Source organism: Salvia hispanica, chromosome 4, assembly GCF_023119035.1.
Source record: "Salvia hispanica cultivar TCC Black 2014 chromosome 4, UniMelb_Shisp_WGS_1.0, whole genome shotgun sequence".
Classification (NCBI taxonomy): Eukaryota; Viridiplantae; Streptophyta; class Magnoliopsida; order Lamiales; family Lamiaceae; genus Salvia; species Salvia hispanica.
Genome location: NC_062968.1, coordinates 51948037 through 51965726, shown reverse-complemented (window position 1 = coordinate 51965726; position 17690 = coordinate 51948037). Strand labels below are relative to the sequence as shown.

The following is a 17690-nucleotide window of genomic DNA, read 5'->3' as shown; positions in this document are numbered from 1 at the left end:
ATCCAGGGATTTAAGGCTATATTCTATACTCAAAATTTAGGATCCATACACCTCTGGAATTCAGATTCGAGTTAGCATTTGTTTCACAAATAGATCAAACATAAAATGCACTAAAGAAAGAATAAAAATCCATTTATTTAGAGATAATAAATTAATAATTACAACAAAAAATATTTCTCAAGCCGTTCTATTACACATGAAGACCATAGACCAAAAATTAGGATTCAATGCAATTCCGCCCCAAAAAAATCAAAGAAATAGTACCGGAGTATTATATACAAACTTAATAATAATCTAACAAACAACAAAACCTCGATAATTCCAAACGAATAAATCAATAGCGAATACTTAAACACAGTACTAAAAAAAATGTTTGCTCTCTTCACTCACTCTTGCCAACATCTGCCGCCGCAACGTCGGCCTCCGACTTAATCTCCTCAAGCTTCTGCAGCACCTCCACCGCCTCCGGCCTTGCCGCGGGCGACGGGTCAACACAATGAAGCGCCAACTTGAGCGTATTGAGCAGCTCATCGCCAGCACTCGAAGAAGACGCATCCCTCATCAGCTCCACATCAAACACCTCATTAGTCCACTCCTCCTTCACAATCGACGCCACCCACTGCGGCAGATCCAGCCCGTCTTTCGCCTCGCTCGGAGACTTCCCCGTGAGCAGCTCCAGCACGATCACCCCGAGGCTGAACACGTCCGTCTTCTCGCTCGCGTTCTTCAGCTTCGACAGCTCCGGCGCCCTGTACCCCATCGACCCCGCCGTCCCCACCACGTTCGCCGTTGCCGCGCTCGTCATCAGCCTCGACATCCCCACGTCCGCGATCTTGGGATCCCTGTTTTCGTCGAGAAGAACGTTGGTTGCCGTCAGATTTCCATGAACATGGTTCACTTCACTATGTAGGTAGCATAGCCCTCTTGTTATTCCAATTGCTATGTTCATTCTTGTGGGCCATGGCACCGTCGTCTCGGGTCCCCTAGCTGCACGCCACGTGTATCGAATGTCACCACATTATGCTAAACAATAGTATTATAAACATAACTTAACATAACTAAGATGACTCTGTAACACAGTAGAGTAATATTTTGTGTTAAGTGGAAAGAGAATAAAGTCGAACCGTGTAAGAAGGATGCGAGGCTTCCATTAGGCATGTAATCGTAGACGAGAAGCTTCTCGCCTTTGGGGCCAAGATAGTAAGCTCTCAACGCCAAGATATTTGGGTGTCTAATCTTTCCAAGATTGGAGGCTTCGACTTCGAACTCCTTTTGAGGTTTGGTGATTTTCTCTCGCAATCTCTTCACCGCGACTTGATTCTCATCTTCGAGCGTGGCTTTGTAGGCCGTTCCGTAACTGCTCTTTCCCATAATCTCTGCAGTGGCACACAACAAATCGTTAGCTGTGAAAACAAAAGGTCCATCAAAATGGACTAATTTCCCTCCTCCGTCGCCGCCCGTCTCCCCTTCCGCAGCCGCGGCCGCCTTGCTGGTTGAAGGCGGAGGAGCTCTTCCGCCCTTGCTGGATTTCGTCTTTTTGCACAACAAGCAGCATAGCAGGACGAAGCAGAGGATTAGTAGAACGAAGAGAAGGGCTCCGGATGCGATGAGAATGATATCCTTGGTGCTGAGCTTGCGGCGGCGGTGGGGCTTCGGCTGCGGCGGAGGCGGAGGTGTGAGTTCAGGCGACGGGCACGGCGGCGCTGAGGGGCCGTAGCCGCAGAGGTTGATGTTGCCGGCGAAGGAGGTGGAGTTGAATTTCTTGGATAGAAGAGAGGGAACGGCGCCGGAGAGGTTGTTGTAGGAGAGGCCGAGTGAAGTGAGGTTTGGGAGATTGGAGAGAGAAGATGGGATTTCTCCGGTGAGGTTGTTCTCGGAGAGATCAAGGGAGTTTAACGAGGTGATGTTGCCGAAGATCAGTGGGATTCCGCCGCGGAATTTATTGTTGCTCAGGTTTAAAACTGAGAGATTTACAAGCTTTTGAATTGAATTCGGAATCGAGCCATCGAGATTGTTCTTCTCAAGATTCATCTTCTTTAAAGCCAACATGCTTCCTATTTCATCAATGCTTCCTTCAAGCTTGTTGTGACTCAAATCCAACTCCTCGAGAGAAACCAATCTCGTTAAAGAGGTTGGGATTTTTCCAGATAAAGAATTGTGATCTAGAGTTAAATATTTGAGATTGGAAACAGAGCTCCAAGAATCAGGGAGGGAGGAAGTGAGATTATTGTGTTGAAGAGCGAGAAAGACGAGAGAGGACGAGCGAGAAAGGCTTACTGGGATCGACCCAGAGAAAGAATTGAAGCTCAGATTCAACCGATACAGCCGCGTGGAGTTAGCAAGATTCGGAGGGATGACTCCGGCGAGCTGATTACCGCTGACATCAACGGTCTGAAGCAGCGGGCAGTTTGAAATCGAGGGCGGCAGAGAGCCGGAGAGGCGGTTGTTGAAGAGATACAAGCCTCTGAGATTTGGTAGGAATCCAATCGTGGCCGGAATGGCGCCGACGAGGGCGTTGTCGTGGAGGCTGATCCGGCGGAGGGACTGAAGCTGGCCGATTCGGTCGGAAATTCGGCCGCCAAGTCCCTTGAAAGGGAGCTGGATGGAGATGACTTCGCCGTCGGCGCATTTGATCCCGATCCAGCCAGCGCAGGCCCCGGCGCCGGTGTCGTTCCAGCTCCGGAGCACGCCTTTAAAATCGACCAATTCGTTTTTGATGGCGCGGAGGGCTTGGGAGTCGGCTCGGGTGACCTTCACGCCGTCCCATTTTACGCCGGAAGCGGAAAATGAGAGGGCGTGGAGGAGGCTGAGGAAGAAGACCAACTTCCATATAGAATTTCCCGCCAATAGATTTTTGAAGTGATCGGCCATGAACAAAGAAGGAGAAGCGAAGCGAAGCAATCAATATTCAATGTGAATGATTGAGAGGTTAGGCAAGTTTAAGAGAGAAAGGGAGAGAGAGATGTTTGAAGCCACAGGGGCTCAGCTTTTTTTGGTTTGACTGCAGCTGAGTTGAGATGATTTATGGGAGAGAGGATAGTAACAGAAGAGTGAGGGAGAGTTTAATCTCAACGGCTATATGCTTATTCTGCACAGTATGGACATTATTTTTGTCGACTACTATAAAAAATCAATACTACTACTACTAATTAGTTTTTCAAGTTAAATCATTTTTCTTATCATCGCACGGTGATTATAATACTAGATTTATTATAGGATATTTTCAGAGTTAACAAATACTAATATTAGTCTTTCTACCCCAATTAAATAAGTCTCTCTCTCATAGTATTACTTTTTATTAATCATTAAATATCTTATTTTACTTTTTTATTTTTATAAATGGATCTCATACTCAAATTGGAATATTTATCACTCAAATTTTATTATTAAAGAAGAAAAAGTAATATAAATAGATAAATGTACTAATATTAATAAAGGGAAAAGATAGGAGTAGTGTACATTTTAAGAATCCGGAACGGCTGAACGTGTTTGGCGCGGGCCACCTATAACGGCTATATTCTGGCTGACGTGCGACCGTTAAATAGTCTTGACTTATTCCACCTCCAAAACTTTATTATTTCCCTCACCTAATTCTACTAATGTTGCTCACATTTTATTTGCAGATTCTTGTCCCAGATTTCCTATCGTTTTTTTCACAATCATTTTATTTTGTTTTTTAGTCAGCTCCATGCTTGCTGATGTCATTATATATACTATATAGACACGTCTACTTTCATCCCAAATATTACTACTACCTCAATTTCATGATTTTATTCACAGGCAGCACTTGAAAATTCGGGTACTCGCATCTAATTTATGTGCGAATCACGCACATGATCTGACCCGATTCGATGACCCATACCCGACTCCTTCAATTTTTGTTTAAATTATTACTCCTTTGTCTCTAAAATTTTGTCACATTTTTCCATTTCCGTCCGTCCTACAAAATTTGTCACATTTCACTTTTTACCAATTTTGGTAGTGGACCCTACATTCCATTTATTCTCACTCGCATTTCATTATAAAACTAGTAATACTTTAAAAATAGGATCCACTTCCTATCCACTTTTTCAACTCACTTTCTATTTTGCATTTCTTAAAACTCGTGTCCAGTCAAACTGTGACAAAATTTGGAAGACGGAGGAAAGTACTATTAATATAATGCTACAATCAAGAATTCAAGGTATCAAGCATTAGCTGATACTTGTACTACATCCACGATTAAGAATCTTAAAAAAAAAACCTCCAGGATTAAATGTCTTATTTATTTATTTATTTTTATTCTATTATATTTGGTAATGCACTCTATATTCCACCAACTCTAACCACTTATCTTTTATTTATGGAGTATAAAAATAAAATCCACATTTCGCTAACTTTTTCGATCCACTTTCATTATATGGAGTATTTCTTAATAATTTGAGCCGAGACAAATTATGTCACTTAATTGTAGACAAAAGAGTAATTTCTTTTAGTGTTTTCATATTAAAAATGTGTCACTTTAAATTATCTAAGATAGAGTATAACTTTTAAGGTGCTAGTATATGTTTGTGAAACATTTTATTAGTTCCAGAAGCTAATAAGCCCATTAAAATAAGTTTAGCCAAACAATTTACATCGGGTGAGGGGTCATATAGAGATATACGTCCTTTAAAATAAGCTTAGTCAAACACTTTATTTGGGTGAGTAATCATATATAGATTTTTAAAAAACTGAGATTAGGCAACACTTGCTTTGATGAATCGAAACATATTAGATTATGAGTTATGAACTTAAGATCACTTTTATTTCATGACAGTGATGCACGGTCCTATTTTATTGTCATATTAATTTATCATTATGCATAGTTGTAAAGAATGATATAGAGTATATGTTTAGATACAATTCACATGGCAAATCGACTTGCCTCCTAATCTTCCTACAAGCCTACGTTAAAAATAAAATGATTTTCAACATAAAGTAGATCCAAAATAACAAAGCAAACATACATACTTTGATGTTTATTCAGAAAACTCATTAGATTTGAGCTTTGAAACCCCTATTTAATCTAATCTGCATTGTTAAAGTGAGGGGAGAATTTTCTTGATTAACCTTACTTTTCCATTTAAATTGCAAAATTGATGTATTCACAAAACAAACACAATAATATTCTGATATTCACATCCAAAGAAAACAGCGGATCTCACAGATCAAGAACAAAGACACATCTCCTGAACAAAATTCACGTGTGTGCATATATAAATCTAGCTAACTGTATACCAAATTACTGTGTTAATTCATCATGTGTCATACCACAGATTATTTCAATAAATCTAGAAATCAAAAAAAAAAAAATGGAGTATAGTTTATTCGCCCCTACCGTCGACGGACTCAAACCCTAGCAGGCATAGCGGGTGGTTGCTGAGAAGCAGCGGCCGCGGCACCGCCGTTCAACAATGTGAGGAATCCAGGAACGCCTCCCTGCGGCTGCTGCTCATCGATAAACAGATCTTCCGGCGCTCTGAAGGCGCCGTGCAGGCTAACAACGCCGACGCCCATCATTAGAGACGAGATGATCACGGATCCGACGCTGGTGAGGAAGATGACGCCGACGGTGGAGACGATGAGGAAGAGCAGCGTCTCCCGATCGGAGTACTGGCGGCCGAAGCAGACGATCGGCGGATCGGAGGCCTGGCGGAAGACGTAGAGGAAGAGCCAGGCGGCGAGGAGGCCGGAGAGGAGGAAGAGCGAGAAGGGATGGGTGAGGAGCGAGATCGCGAGGACGGCGGTGACAATGGTGAGGTAGTTGGTGCGGAAATAGTTGTAATTCTTCCTCAATCGGAGCGTGGCCTCAGAGATCGACTCCGGCTTGGAGAAGGCGGCGCGATCGACGACCTCCGACCAGGGGCGGCGATTGGCGAGGCCGAATCGGATGTTGTCGGAGAGGGCGGTGAGGAAGACGCGGACGGGGGAATTGGCGGAGGACAATTGATGATTTCCGGCGGAGTTGTGCGGCTGCGCGGCGGCGGTGGAGATGGGGAGGACGGCGGGGGAGTATTTCGCGCCTGCAGCCATGGTGATTTTGGGGGAAAATTTGGGGATTATTCGGCAAATTTGAAGGAGCCAAGTGGAAGGAGTATTTATAGGGAGCGTTTCGAAAAGGTGGTTTCAAATTGTTTAAGCTTAGCGAGGAAGGTTTGATAATCCTTTTTTTACGATTTATTACTACGTTTTTCCTCTTTTTATTTTTAATTGTATTATTTTAGTTTATATCGTTGGCTAAACGCGTCTATGATGTATACCGAAAACATAACAATGGATTGATTATGTGTCCATAAAATAATGAATCGTTCTCCCACACATTAATCACTTCATTACATCAATAAATCATATTTAAGGCATCAATGAATCATATATACTATAGTGGAGGTGAAGAGTATGATATAAAGTACTCTAAATCGCCGAGATACATGCATACTTTTGTTTTTATTCAAGCAATTTCATTCATGTAAATATGTGTAATTATTGTATTTCTTTAGAATTTTCAAAAAAAAAATACCAATAATTTGATAAGTAGCATATGAAAAAAATAGTTTCAATCGATTTCATTCATGTAAATATGTGTAATTATTGTATTTCTTTAGAATTTTCAAAAAATTGCCAATAATTTGATAAGTAGCATCTGAAAAAAATTATTTCAATCGAGATAGTTGTATAGAAAATTAAGTGTTCGGAAGTTTTAGAAGAGAGAATAACGATTTACTATCAAATTTAATTAAATCTGCTGATCTGCATTGCCAGAATCATACATCATGAATCCATGATCTCATTAATCTAAAATGCGTATTGAATTGCTGAGATCTGATTTTGATTATGCAATAAGGAATGCGTCGTGATCTCATTAATCCAAAATGCATATTGAATTGCTGACATTTGATCTTGATTATGCAATAAAGGATTGATTCATATCTATATACAATTATACATTAATAATAGCAATATAAATGGCTCTATATTCAATGTTTGCTGTATGTTTCCCTTTTTCTAGGATTGGAGCAAAAGCCTCTTTTATTTATGTACAGCAACAAACAACTATAATGCTTAGAACTGTTGTTACTAACATGGTGTGTTCTGGATTAGTTGGAATGCACTACTAGCTAGCATATCAAGTTTAGTTCTTGAGCTAAAAACTTGCCTTCAATATCTGTAGAAGCAAATTCAAGAACAGAGCTCTGATAATTAGAACTCTTACATCAGATACTTGAAAATACTCAGTCATTAACAAGCTGAATTACAAGATAATAGAGGAATATCAGCAATACATTTGATGCTCGAGTGAGTCAATCATAATCGAAATACATAAGATGCAATCACCGAAGCTGCTTCCATGCACATATTTAGGGAGTTCAAAGAGGCAAGAACCTAGAATGTCGATCCATTCCAGCCAAAGTTGGAACCCTGAAATAAAAAAAGGTTTAGGCCATGAAGGGACCACGAAAGAAATGAAGATCATACAATATTATGTTACGTTAATAAGTACGCGCAGAGCAGCTCGTGGAGAATGGGTCTAAATAGTGGAAGTGCATTTACATGATCTAGTACTGGTGTAAAGCATGCAGACATTGTGCATATTCTTGGCTCTGAGTGGCCTAAACACACAGGAGGATTGCAATGATAAGATACTAGAGCACAGAAACACCATTTCTAACAAGTTTAAAGTTGGGCTTTCTTGCCTTGGTGTCATAGAATTTGAGGAAGTATCGTCCTTTTGGCACGGATAGCTTTGTCTCGAGTATGTTGGCAATAGCACCACTGATTTTCTTGTTGACATCGGGACTAAGGCCTCCAATTGAAACAAGCTCCCCATAAGCAGCAGGCTGCTCTGTCCCTCCAAATGATATGGGGACAGATCCCTTCAAAACAACCATCACATACTGCAATACACAGAAAGGCAAATATAATCAGTTCTTCCGAAATTATTTCTAATCACAGCTTGAGCTAATAGCAAGCGCAACAACAGCTAAACAATATTTTCAAAGTCTGTGTAATCAAAGCCCATTTTGGAATACAAAGCACATAATTCTTCTGGAGTTCGGTCAACATACATGACAAAATTGGGTAAACAACAAACAATACAGGCTTTTTGATTCGCACCCAATCTCCGTATTGAAGAGGGCTGATGGCACTTGAAGAAGCATATCTCATGATGACTTCCAAATCATAGCAAAATCCCACTTTGTTATTAAGCCTCGTTAAGCTAATTGTCACGTTGAAGTTAAGTCCATCATAGGACCCATAAAATCTCATCCTTCTGTTAAAAGTGTTAAAATTTGGATAAATTAATCTTTAATGACAATCAGACTTCTGCTGTTATTTCCTAAGCTTGGAAGGCTGTTCCAATTGTAAAGTACGGCTACAAACGAAAAATCAATCAGACTGCACCAATAAAATTGAAGCTACGTTTTCTCTCTCTTTGAACTCTTCTTTTTGAGCATTTCAGTAACTTAGCTTCATGTATATATTTGGTGGTTTTCATCTAGCGATGAGCATAACCTCTGATTCTTATCCATAGATGGCGAATCAGTTATCACATACTGTAACATCTAAACAATTAAGCACACATCTCACAAGAATCAACAAAGTAAATTCAAATAAACTCCACTGTAACTATTAATCTGGCAGGAAACTTTAAAACTACACAGATTGAGTATCAAATCGCAACATAGACGGAAACCACATAAAAAAAATAGGCTCAGCGTCAACACAAAAACAGAAATTAGCAGGGGGGTGGGGGGAAACCGAGAGAGAGAAATACAGACAGCCTCGGGTTTGCCGATGAGCTTGGCAACGGTGGAGGAGATTTCGGAGAGTATGGCGGAAGTATCGGTGGCCTCGAGGCTCACGTTAGTGGAAATGTTCAAGCACGGCATCGTTTGTTCTTCGTTTCTCCTTTCTCTCGCTCTCGCTCTCGCTCTGTAACCCTAATTTGTTATCCACTCTGCTCGATTGCAAACCCCCCTTTACTCTCTCTTTTTGTTTTGGATTTGGCAAACTGTCAAAATCATACTCTAATTATTCTCTTATAATTCTAATACTCCGTATTACCATCTGCTAAAAAAGCATACTATAGATTAACAAAATATTGTTAAACTAAGGCTTTCTTTATTTTGGACCCAATCCATTTCTATTATTGCACAAGATTTGGTAAGTAGATCTGAATTTACACTCCTTGCCATTCTCCTCGACTCCCGAAAATTAATCGGCGAGTTCTCTGGCAGAGTGTCCAAGTCCACAACTTCCAACGGCCCGTCCTCCTTGGGCCCTTGTCCTGTAGCGGTAATGGGGATCTCATCCCCTCCAGATTTCCTAGGGATTTCTCCCTCAGCAAATAAAGTCGGGGCTTACCCCTCAGATTTTTTCGGAGTCTCCTCCTCAGGTTTTTCAAGGATTTCTCCCTCAGACACAAATGGGGTTTCCCCCTCAGAAAACAGACATGGGGTTGCCCCCTCAAACTTCCCAGGGATTTCTCCCTCCACAAACAAAGTCGGGGTTGCCCCCTCAGATTCAAACGGGGTTCCCCCCTCAACATACAAACTTGGGGTTCCCCATTCTACCTTCTTTGAAACAGGGGTTTCCCCATCCATAGACTGTAATGCAGATGTGTTGCCTTCCCTTGCGGCTTCATCCATAGAGTGATCCACCGCCATCCTGTCAATCTCGTCCGCAAAACCACTGACGCTCTCCTCTTCAGTTCCGCCACCACATCTTCCCTGTTTTTCGGTGTCTGGGCTTGGCCGGATCTAGGGTTTGGGGTATCTCTGAGTGTGATTTCGGTGGCTGCGCCGTCGATTCTTCAGGAATCGTCTGTGGTTGTTGGCGAAACGCCGAAAATCGGGAAAAGAGTCTCTCGGCCTCCTCTTTACTACCGAACTTCTCCTCCAACTCCTTTAAGAATACCTCCTCCTCGGGATTTTTGACGGCAGGGGAGTCTGGGACGGAAGTCGGTTGCCACTCCGAGCATATATCGAGCGCCGAGAAAGTCGCCTGAGCCGGCGTTTGGTTGGACGACCCGCCGGTCGGTGGTTTGGTAACGGGGTTTCCTTTCATGGCGATGGTATCCTGTGCTTTCTTCATGATTTTTTTCTGCAAAACTCACAGTTCTAGGGTAAATTATGGTTAGGGTTTGAAGAAAATTGGGGAAATTTTTAGAGAGAGAATTGTGAGAGTAGAGAGAGAAAAGATCGATTATTTTGATTTGAAGAGATCTCTTGGCTTTTCAGGGTGGCAGGCGAACGGTTGCGTGATGATGTCAGCAACCGTACATCCCCTCGAAAAGCGGAATCCGAAATTCAAAAAGCAACCGCCTTCCCTCCAATTTCTCATTGTGAAAACTCTTCCTCCCCCTAGCAACTCACAATTCCTAAAAATGAAACACCAAATTCTTGGGTCGGAGATTATGAGTGACAAAACAATTTCCCCAGAGAGTTTGGTGTTTCGAAAAATGTTTTTGGAAGATTAAATTTTTTTAAATTTGTTTGGATTTTCTTGTATTAGAAAACAACTAGACTATTTACACTTGCAAATGAGTATCCTCAAGATTTCCTAGGTCAGTGTACACCTGACCTAGGAATTCATTGAGAATATCCATTTGCCTGACCGGTTAAGAAATAATAGCAGATTCATGTAGTGGCGTTTCTTCCACCACATGCAGATCTGCATTATCTCTATATACCTTCACCCTGTGTCCATTGACTAGGAAAGGAACAGAATTTGGGTTGCTTCCTTGAATCTCCACTGCTCCATTTGCTCGAAGGCCAACGATCGTGTATGGTCCTATCCACTTGGATTTCAACTTCCTTGGCATTAGCTTCAGCCGAGATTGAAAAAGAAGTACTTTCTGCCCTACTCGAAGTTCCTTGACTCGGAGGTTCTTATCATGCCAGAGCTTAGTTCTTTCTTTATACCACATGGCTGAGTCAAATGCCTCCAGCCTTAGCTCCTCCAATTCTTGTAGCTGCAGCTTCCGTTCTTCTTCACAGGCCGACGCCCTCATATTCATCTCTTTAACGTCCCAATAAGCTTTATGTTCCACTTCCACGGGCAGATGGCACATTTTCCCGAATACCAATCTATAAGGTGACATCCTGTATGCAGTCCTGTATGCCAGAGAGCATCGTTGAGGCGCTTGCTCCAATCTTTCCTCGTGGTGTTCACCGTTTTTTCCAAGATGCTTTTGATTTCCCTATTCGAGAATTCAGCTTGACCATTTGACTGGGGGTAATATGGTGTAGACAACCGATGATGCACACCGTATTTCCTCATCAAAGCTTCTATGGTGCGGTTGCAGAAATGTGTTCCATGGTCTGAGATAATAGCTCTGGGTACCCCATACCTGTTGAAAATGTTGGTCTTCAGGAATTTAGCCACTTCCTTTGATTCACAGGTGGGTGTGGCCTTTGCCTCTATCCATTTGGACACATAGTCCACTGCAACCAAGATGTACGTGTTCCCATAAGAACATGAGAAGGGGCCCATGAAGTCCATGCCCCAAACATCGAAAATCTCGCAAACTATTATCGGGTTTTGCGGCATCTCATATCTCCTAGAAATCCCTCCGGTCAGTTGGCATCTTTCACAGACTTGACAAAATTCAAAAGAATCCTTCTTCAGAGTTGGCCAATAAAATCCACTATCCAAAACCTTTCTGACAGTTTTCCTAGGTCCAAAATTGACCTCCACAAGCTAAGGCATGGCAGTGGTTTAGGATATCCTTTTGTTCCCACTCTGGGATGCATCGTCGGATTACCTGGTCTGAGCACATCTTCCAGAGGTAGGGATCATCCCAGAAGTAGTATTTGGCTTCACTCTTCAGCTTCATTCTCTGGGCCGGGGAAATTTCTTGGGATCCTGGCATTTCTCCCGTGACTAAGTAATTAGCCAGGTCAGCGAACCATGGCTCTGCATTTAACGGATGCTTCCCTTTGTCTGATGTTCCTGGACCTGTTACTGCCAACACTGCTTCCCAGTTAATAGGTCTAGCAAATCTCCATAAACAATAAAGATGTTCATCGGGGAAGGCATCGGGTATAGCTTCGTCTATGTCCCCTTGGTATATTCGACTTAAATGATCTGCAACTTTGTTCTCCGTCCCCTTTTTATCCTTTACTTCCCAGTCAAATTCTTGCAATAATAGCACCCACATAATCAACCTTGGTTTAGACTCTCTCTTGGCCAGGAGATACTTGATGGCTGCGTGATCAGTGTAAACTATCACCTTCGACCCTAGCAAGTATGGTCGAAACTTCTCAAACGAGTATACCTGACAGGACCCTAGAGTGCAGTGCAGGTGCGTGTGATATGTGTCACTCGATCTAACAGGTTCAGAGGATTCGACTAGACTTCAGAGGCTAGAAGATCATGAAACTATCAGAAAGGGGTCGTTGGGTGCACTCTATTCCTTCAAAAACCTCAACCCACTATACTACAACTTAGCACAGGGAAGTAAAGGATCGATCCCACGAGGACGAAGGTGTTACGAAACTGCATTTGAGGATGTTTTGGAAAAAAGGGTTGGCTGCTGCCACGCAATTTTGTGGGTCGAGAACTTAAAACTACTGGGTCCGAGAGATAAGCAAAACTTTACTCTACCTATTGGGTCTAATAGATCAGAAGAACTTTACTCTACCTACTGGGTCTAAGAACTGAGAGCGTACGGAACATACATGACTTAGAGAAACTGAGATATTTTAAAGTTCTAAAACAACTTGGAGTAAACTTAACTAGAAAGACTTTCCTAATTTGGACAGACAAGCATAAAGCAAAAAGCAAGACAAGTTTCCTTAAACTACCAGCGTCTGGAAAAGCATGCAGAAAAGTAAAAGAGACAAAGTGAATCGTACTGACAGGTCTAGGGGACATGCAGAAAAAGCAAAGTACATGCTGAAAAGTACTTGACATAAAAGCAGATCTGGTTCTAATTACCAACAACTTCATCTTCTTCGAGAATCAAACGAGAATAGCAGAGAAAACAGAGTTTTAAACACCATGAAAACAGAGCAAACTTTAGATCTAGACTTAAAACGAGAAATTAAAGCCTAAACTAACAGATCTACGCTACTGGACCTAAAGGATGCAGAAACAGAAAGTAAATAGCCATAATCATGCACAACGTAAACATCAAGCACCAAATATGCGAAACTTCAACTCCAAAACACCACGATTCAACAAATCCAAACATCTCCATATGCAAATCCCCAACCTCCAACAACAAACCAACAGATCTCAGCTCCAAACATCCAACAACAAACAAAGATCGAAAGCTAAAAGCAAGAGATGATCATAAACTCAGAGAAACATAAACTTCCATAATAACTAGAAATGTCTGAATCCAGCAGATCAAAGCAAGAAACTAGAGTTGCGAAACTTAAAAACCACAAAGTACTAAACGAAAGCAAATGAAATTGTTTTTTCGCCTTCACAAGGCGGTGTTACACAGCAAAATAACGATGATAACGATGAGAACCACGGTGGCCAGAATCCTCCATGTCCAAGTGCGCAGCAACACGAAAATGAAAATTTGAAGTATGGAACTAGAACTAGAGCTAGGAGAGCGTAGGAGTGGCTGTTCACGGTCTGCCTTGTTCTTCAAGGTTGAGCTCCTTATATATGCGAGGCTCTGATCCCTAGGGTATCCTCTGGTGATTTGACGCTCTTTCCTTTGAGTAAGACTCTTTAAAATAATCTGCTCTCGCTCCCATTCCGCTCTCTGTCGCCAACTTTTGATTCTCCCAAGTCCGAACGACGACTTCTGATTTTTGCTTCAATTTCATCTCTTTTGCATCTCGCTGGTCGGGTAACGGGGAACTCCTGGGTCCGGCATATTTACTACGCACCTGAACTCAATAACGCACATTAGCGCCTCAAATGCACATAATTTTAACCCCAAACCAATGCATGAAACGAGCCTTATCAAACTACTCACACTTAAACCATGCTTGTCCTCAAGTATGAAGACAAGAAAAAAAAGAAATAAGGCAAGTTTCAATGCATGGGTTCCCCTTAACCGACTCTACTAAAAAAAAAAAAAAAAGACTCAAACTACTAGACCTAGACGCTAAAGGACTTAGACAAAGAAAACAGATAAAAACCACATATTGACACATAAACACATAAATGCATAAACTGATTTATTTTCTAGCAGCCATCCCCACAAGATCTCCGTATGCAAATCCCCAACCAAAAGATCGAAAGCTAAAAGCAAGAGATGAAATTGTTTATTTTCAAACATCTCCATATGCAAATCCCCAACCTCCAACAACAAACAAAGATCGAAAGCTAAAAGCAAGAGATGATCATAAACTCAGAGATATCCAACCAAAAGCAAACATTAACTTCCATAATAACTTGAAATAAGTCTGAATCCAGCAGATCAAAGCAAGAAACTAGAGTTGCGAAACTTAAAAACCACAAAGTACTAAACGAAAGCAAATGAAATTGTTTCTTCGCCTTCACAAGGCGGTGTTACACAGCAAAATAATGATGATAACGATGAGAACCACGGTGACCAGAATCCTCCATGTCCAAGTGCGCAGCAACACGGAATGAAAATTTGAAGTATGGAACTAGAACTAGAGCTAGGAGAGCGTAGGAGTGGCTGTTCACGGTCTGCCTTGTTCTTCAAGGTTGAGCTCCTTATATATGCGAGGCTCTGATCCCTAGGGTATCCCTCTGGTGATTTGACGCTCGTTGCCCTTGAGTAAGACTCTTTAAAATAATCTGCTCTCACTCCATTCTGCTCCTGTCGCCTACTTTTGATTCTCCCAGTCCGAATGACGACTTCTGATTTTTGCTTCAATTTCATCTCTTTTGCATCTGCCAGGTCAGGTAACAGCAACTCCTGGGTCCGCAAGATTTACTTTGCACCTGAACTCAATAACACACATTAGCGCCCCAAATGCACAGAATTTTAACCCTAAACCAATGCATGAAACGAGCCTTATCAGAGATGCTAGATCCAGGAACAACTGGAGGCGATGGACTAGCAAAGGAAAATGAAAGAAAGTGAGTAGAATTGAAGAGAAAAGAATGGCTAGAAGAAGGAAGTCAATAGCTAAGGGCAACAAAGACTATTCATAACTCGCTGGACCCACTTCAACGCCTATAAATAAAGGAGCATGCAGCACACACGTTTTATGATTTTTGCTCTTAGCTCACACACTCACACACACACACTTGGTAAATGGAAATTCTGGGATAGTTTAGGGTTTCTAAGGGGTTCATCTTCAGCGAAAGTCAGTGTAACACCGTCCTCTCGGAGGGCAAAGAAACAATCTGCTTTTCATTCAGTTTTTCTTACTTTTATTCCGTCGAACTTCATTGTTTTGGAAGTCGATTTGGTTGTTGCTACTTATCGGTTATCTATGCATTTAGTTTTTGTTATGTTGGTGTTATCTTGTGTTGATTTATGATTCTGGTTTTTTTGTTTGAAGTTTTATTTTGGCAGTTGGATGTTAATCTCTGTTTTGGATAATTCTGTGCTTGATCTGGGAAAGAGGTTGTGGATCTGAATTGTTGTTGTTGATCGGTGGTTGTTTGTTGCTGAAGCTATGGATATACTTTTGGTCGGAGTTTGTGTGGGATGCTTGGATCCGGAGTGGATTTAGCATCCGAGGTTGGATCTGAACAGGGGAATCAAGTTGTGCATGGATTTTGAACTTTTTTGCTCTCTTTTCAATTTACTCCGTCTAGTAGCCGTAGATCTGCTTAGTTTTTAATTGTTCTTCATTAAATTTAGTCTGCTTCGTTGCCAATTCACGTTCCATCTCTGTTTTTACTGAATTTTTTTGCAAATCGATTGGAGAAGATGATGTCGCTGTTAGTTAGTACTTTAGTTAGTTGTTTTCCAGCTTTTCATCCGTACTTTACCTTTTCAGCAATGGTCCCCACCGTCAGTTTATTTCCCAGGTCTAGGTAATTTAGAAATAGTTTCTTAGATCTAGTGATTGTCTCGTTTTCCAGTTTTCATGCATGATTTCTGTTCTGCCTAGATCTAGTTGTTAGCGTAGCAGATTTCAACTCCAAGTTAGTTTAATTTCCTCAACCCAAAAATGCGTGGCAGCAGCCAACTCAAAAATAGTCCCGAATCCTTGAGCATGTTTAATTACGCATTCATCTTTGTGGGATCGATCCCTACTTCCCTGTGCTAATTTTAGTATAAGTGGTTGAGGGTTTTTGAAGCGATATTCTGTGTGTCCGACGACCGAGATCTTCCAACGGTCCGTGAGTTCCTAGACCTTGTGATCTAGTGGATTCGCTGGACCTAGGAGACTTGTTATTCCTTTCTGTGCACACAGTATTTAACACACATACACTCGCGTGGGCTTCAAAACTTTCTAGTCATTTTGATTGTTTTCAAATTAATAAACGAAAATTATATTTGTCTTACTTTAGATGCATATTTATTTTAGAATAAATCGTGTTATATGATCTATTTATGATTAAAGCTATTAAATATTAATTGAAACTAATGCATTGTCATATCTTATTGATTAAATATTAGACACTATCAAATATTGATTATAACTATTAATTTTTGTTATTTATTAATTTTTATAATTAAAAAAATTTATTGATATTTAAAAACTAAAATTTAAAATTTAATTTTGTAAAATTAAATCTAATATTGAAATAACTAAACAAAGTGAAGGATGACAAAAGGGAAGAAGAATGATAATTTTGAAATAATATCAAATTTAGTACATAACTGAAATAATATCGATTTAAAATGTTAAAAGTGTAAAAAGACCAAATTGCCCAAATCCCCAAAACCCCTCAAAAGGGCATTTTTATCTCAAAACAGTGCAAAAGGACCATTGTTGATATTAACCCTTAGTCCAGGGACTACTGGTGATATTTTTAAAGTCCAGGGACTATTTTCGAGATAAACCCATAGTCAAGGGACCATTTTTGAAGTTCACTCATTTATATAAACCCTAAAATCTCGAAATCTTCATAAATGTAATTAATATATTGAAATCCCAAAAGTTGTCGCCACACAAATGAGTAGCCTTGCTATGAAGCATGGTGCCATTAACCTATGACCCAACTTGGATGGCCCGGACTTTGTCAATTAGAGACGGCAAGAACCAGTATGGTCGCTCACGGATGTGGGGTCCCTGATCTGAATTTGAGCGTTTCAAGAAAGACACCGGGCTTGTAGTTGTGGTTGATCCGTCACATCACCTCTGGCTGCGACAATGTTGGGCTTGATCAAGTCATCGTCTTTGCTCCATTTTATGAAGCCACCCTCTCCGTGTCCGTCATGTTCACTGATTTCTGGGCTTTGGCCCGAATTAGCTTGAGATGGCCGCCCCAAACTGTATTATTCAATGAGAAATTATGAAAATATACCAATTTGATTTTACCACCAACTTTGAAAGTGCTACTTTAAAACGATAATATTTTATACTCCTATGTTCTTTGAATTTTTCATGTATTTTTTATGAAATGACGTCGTTTCATTTTAGTATAGTTACACATTCTGATGTGTTAATTAACACCAAACGATATCATTTTGGATATTAATGTGCGCCACCTTGGATTTAATTGATACTCCAAAATTTTCTTTAAGTGGAAATTGGCTACGTGCTAAAAAGTTCATGTATTTTCTGATTATTAACCCTAAACAATTGGTTATTATGAAACATCGTCGA

At 40.9% G+C, this 17690-nt stretch overlaps 3 protein-coding genes across 4 annotated transcripts; all 3 read right to left on the bottom strand.

Annotated features, from left to right (window-relative positions):
- Positions 1 to 206: 206 nt before the first annotated feature.
- LOC125223606 (probably inactive leucine-rich repeat receptor-like protein kinase IMK2) lies at positions 207 to 3006 on the bottom strand. The gene is made up of 2 exons (XM_048126819.1): positions 1125 to 3006; positions 207 to 987 (listed from the first exon to the last, which is right to left on the bottom strand). Exons 1-2 carry the CDS (start codon positions 2869 to 2871, stop codon positions 383 to 385), a joined length of 2352 nt encoding a protein of 783 aa, XP_047982776.1. The 5' UTR covers positions 2872 to 3006; the 3' UTR covers positions 207 to 382.
- A 2130-nt stretch (positions 3007 to 5136) lies between these two features.
- On the bottom strand, positions 5137 to 6108 carry LOC125219957 (PRA1 family protein B4-like). Its single transcript, XM_048122060.1, has one exon. It carries the CDS (start codon positions 6052 to 6054, stop codon positions 5371 to 5373), a length of 684 nt encoding a protein of 227 aa, XP_047978017.1. The 5' UTR covers positions 6055 to 6108; the 3' UTR covers positions 5137 to 5370.
- A 1049-nt stretch (positions 6109 to 7157) lies between these two features.
- On the bottom strand, positions 7158 to 9034 carry LOC125218344 (macrophage migration inhibitory factor homolog). Of its 2 annotated transcripts, XM_048119993.1 has the most exons (4): positions 8799 to 9034; positions 7713 to 7913; positions 7570 to 7628; positions 7158 to 7437 (listed from the first exon to the last, which is right to left on the bottom strand). In XM_048119993.1, the coding sequence occupies exons 1-3, from the start codon at positions 8907 to 8909 to the stop codon at positions 7575 to 7577; spliced, it is 366 nt and encodes a 121-aa protein (XP_047975950.1). In that variant the 5' UTR covers positions 8910 to 9034; the 3' UTR covers positions 7158 to 7437; positions 7570 to 7574. The 2 variants fall into 2 exon arrangements, with proteins under 2 accessions (XP_047975950.1, XP_047975951.1); XM_048119994.1 differs by lacking the exon at positions 7570 to 7628 and having other exon boundaries at positions 8799 to 9028.
- Between the last annotated feature and the right edge of the window lie 8656 nt (positions 9035 to 17690).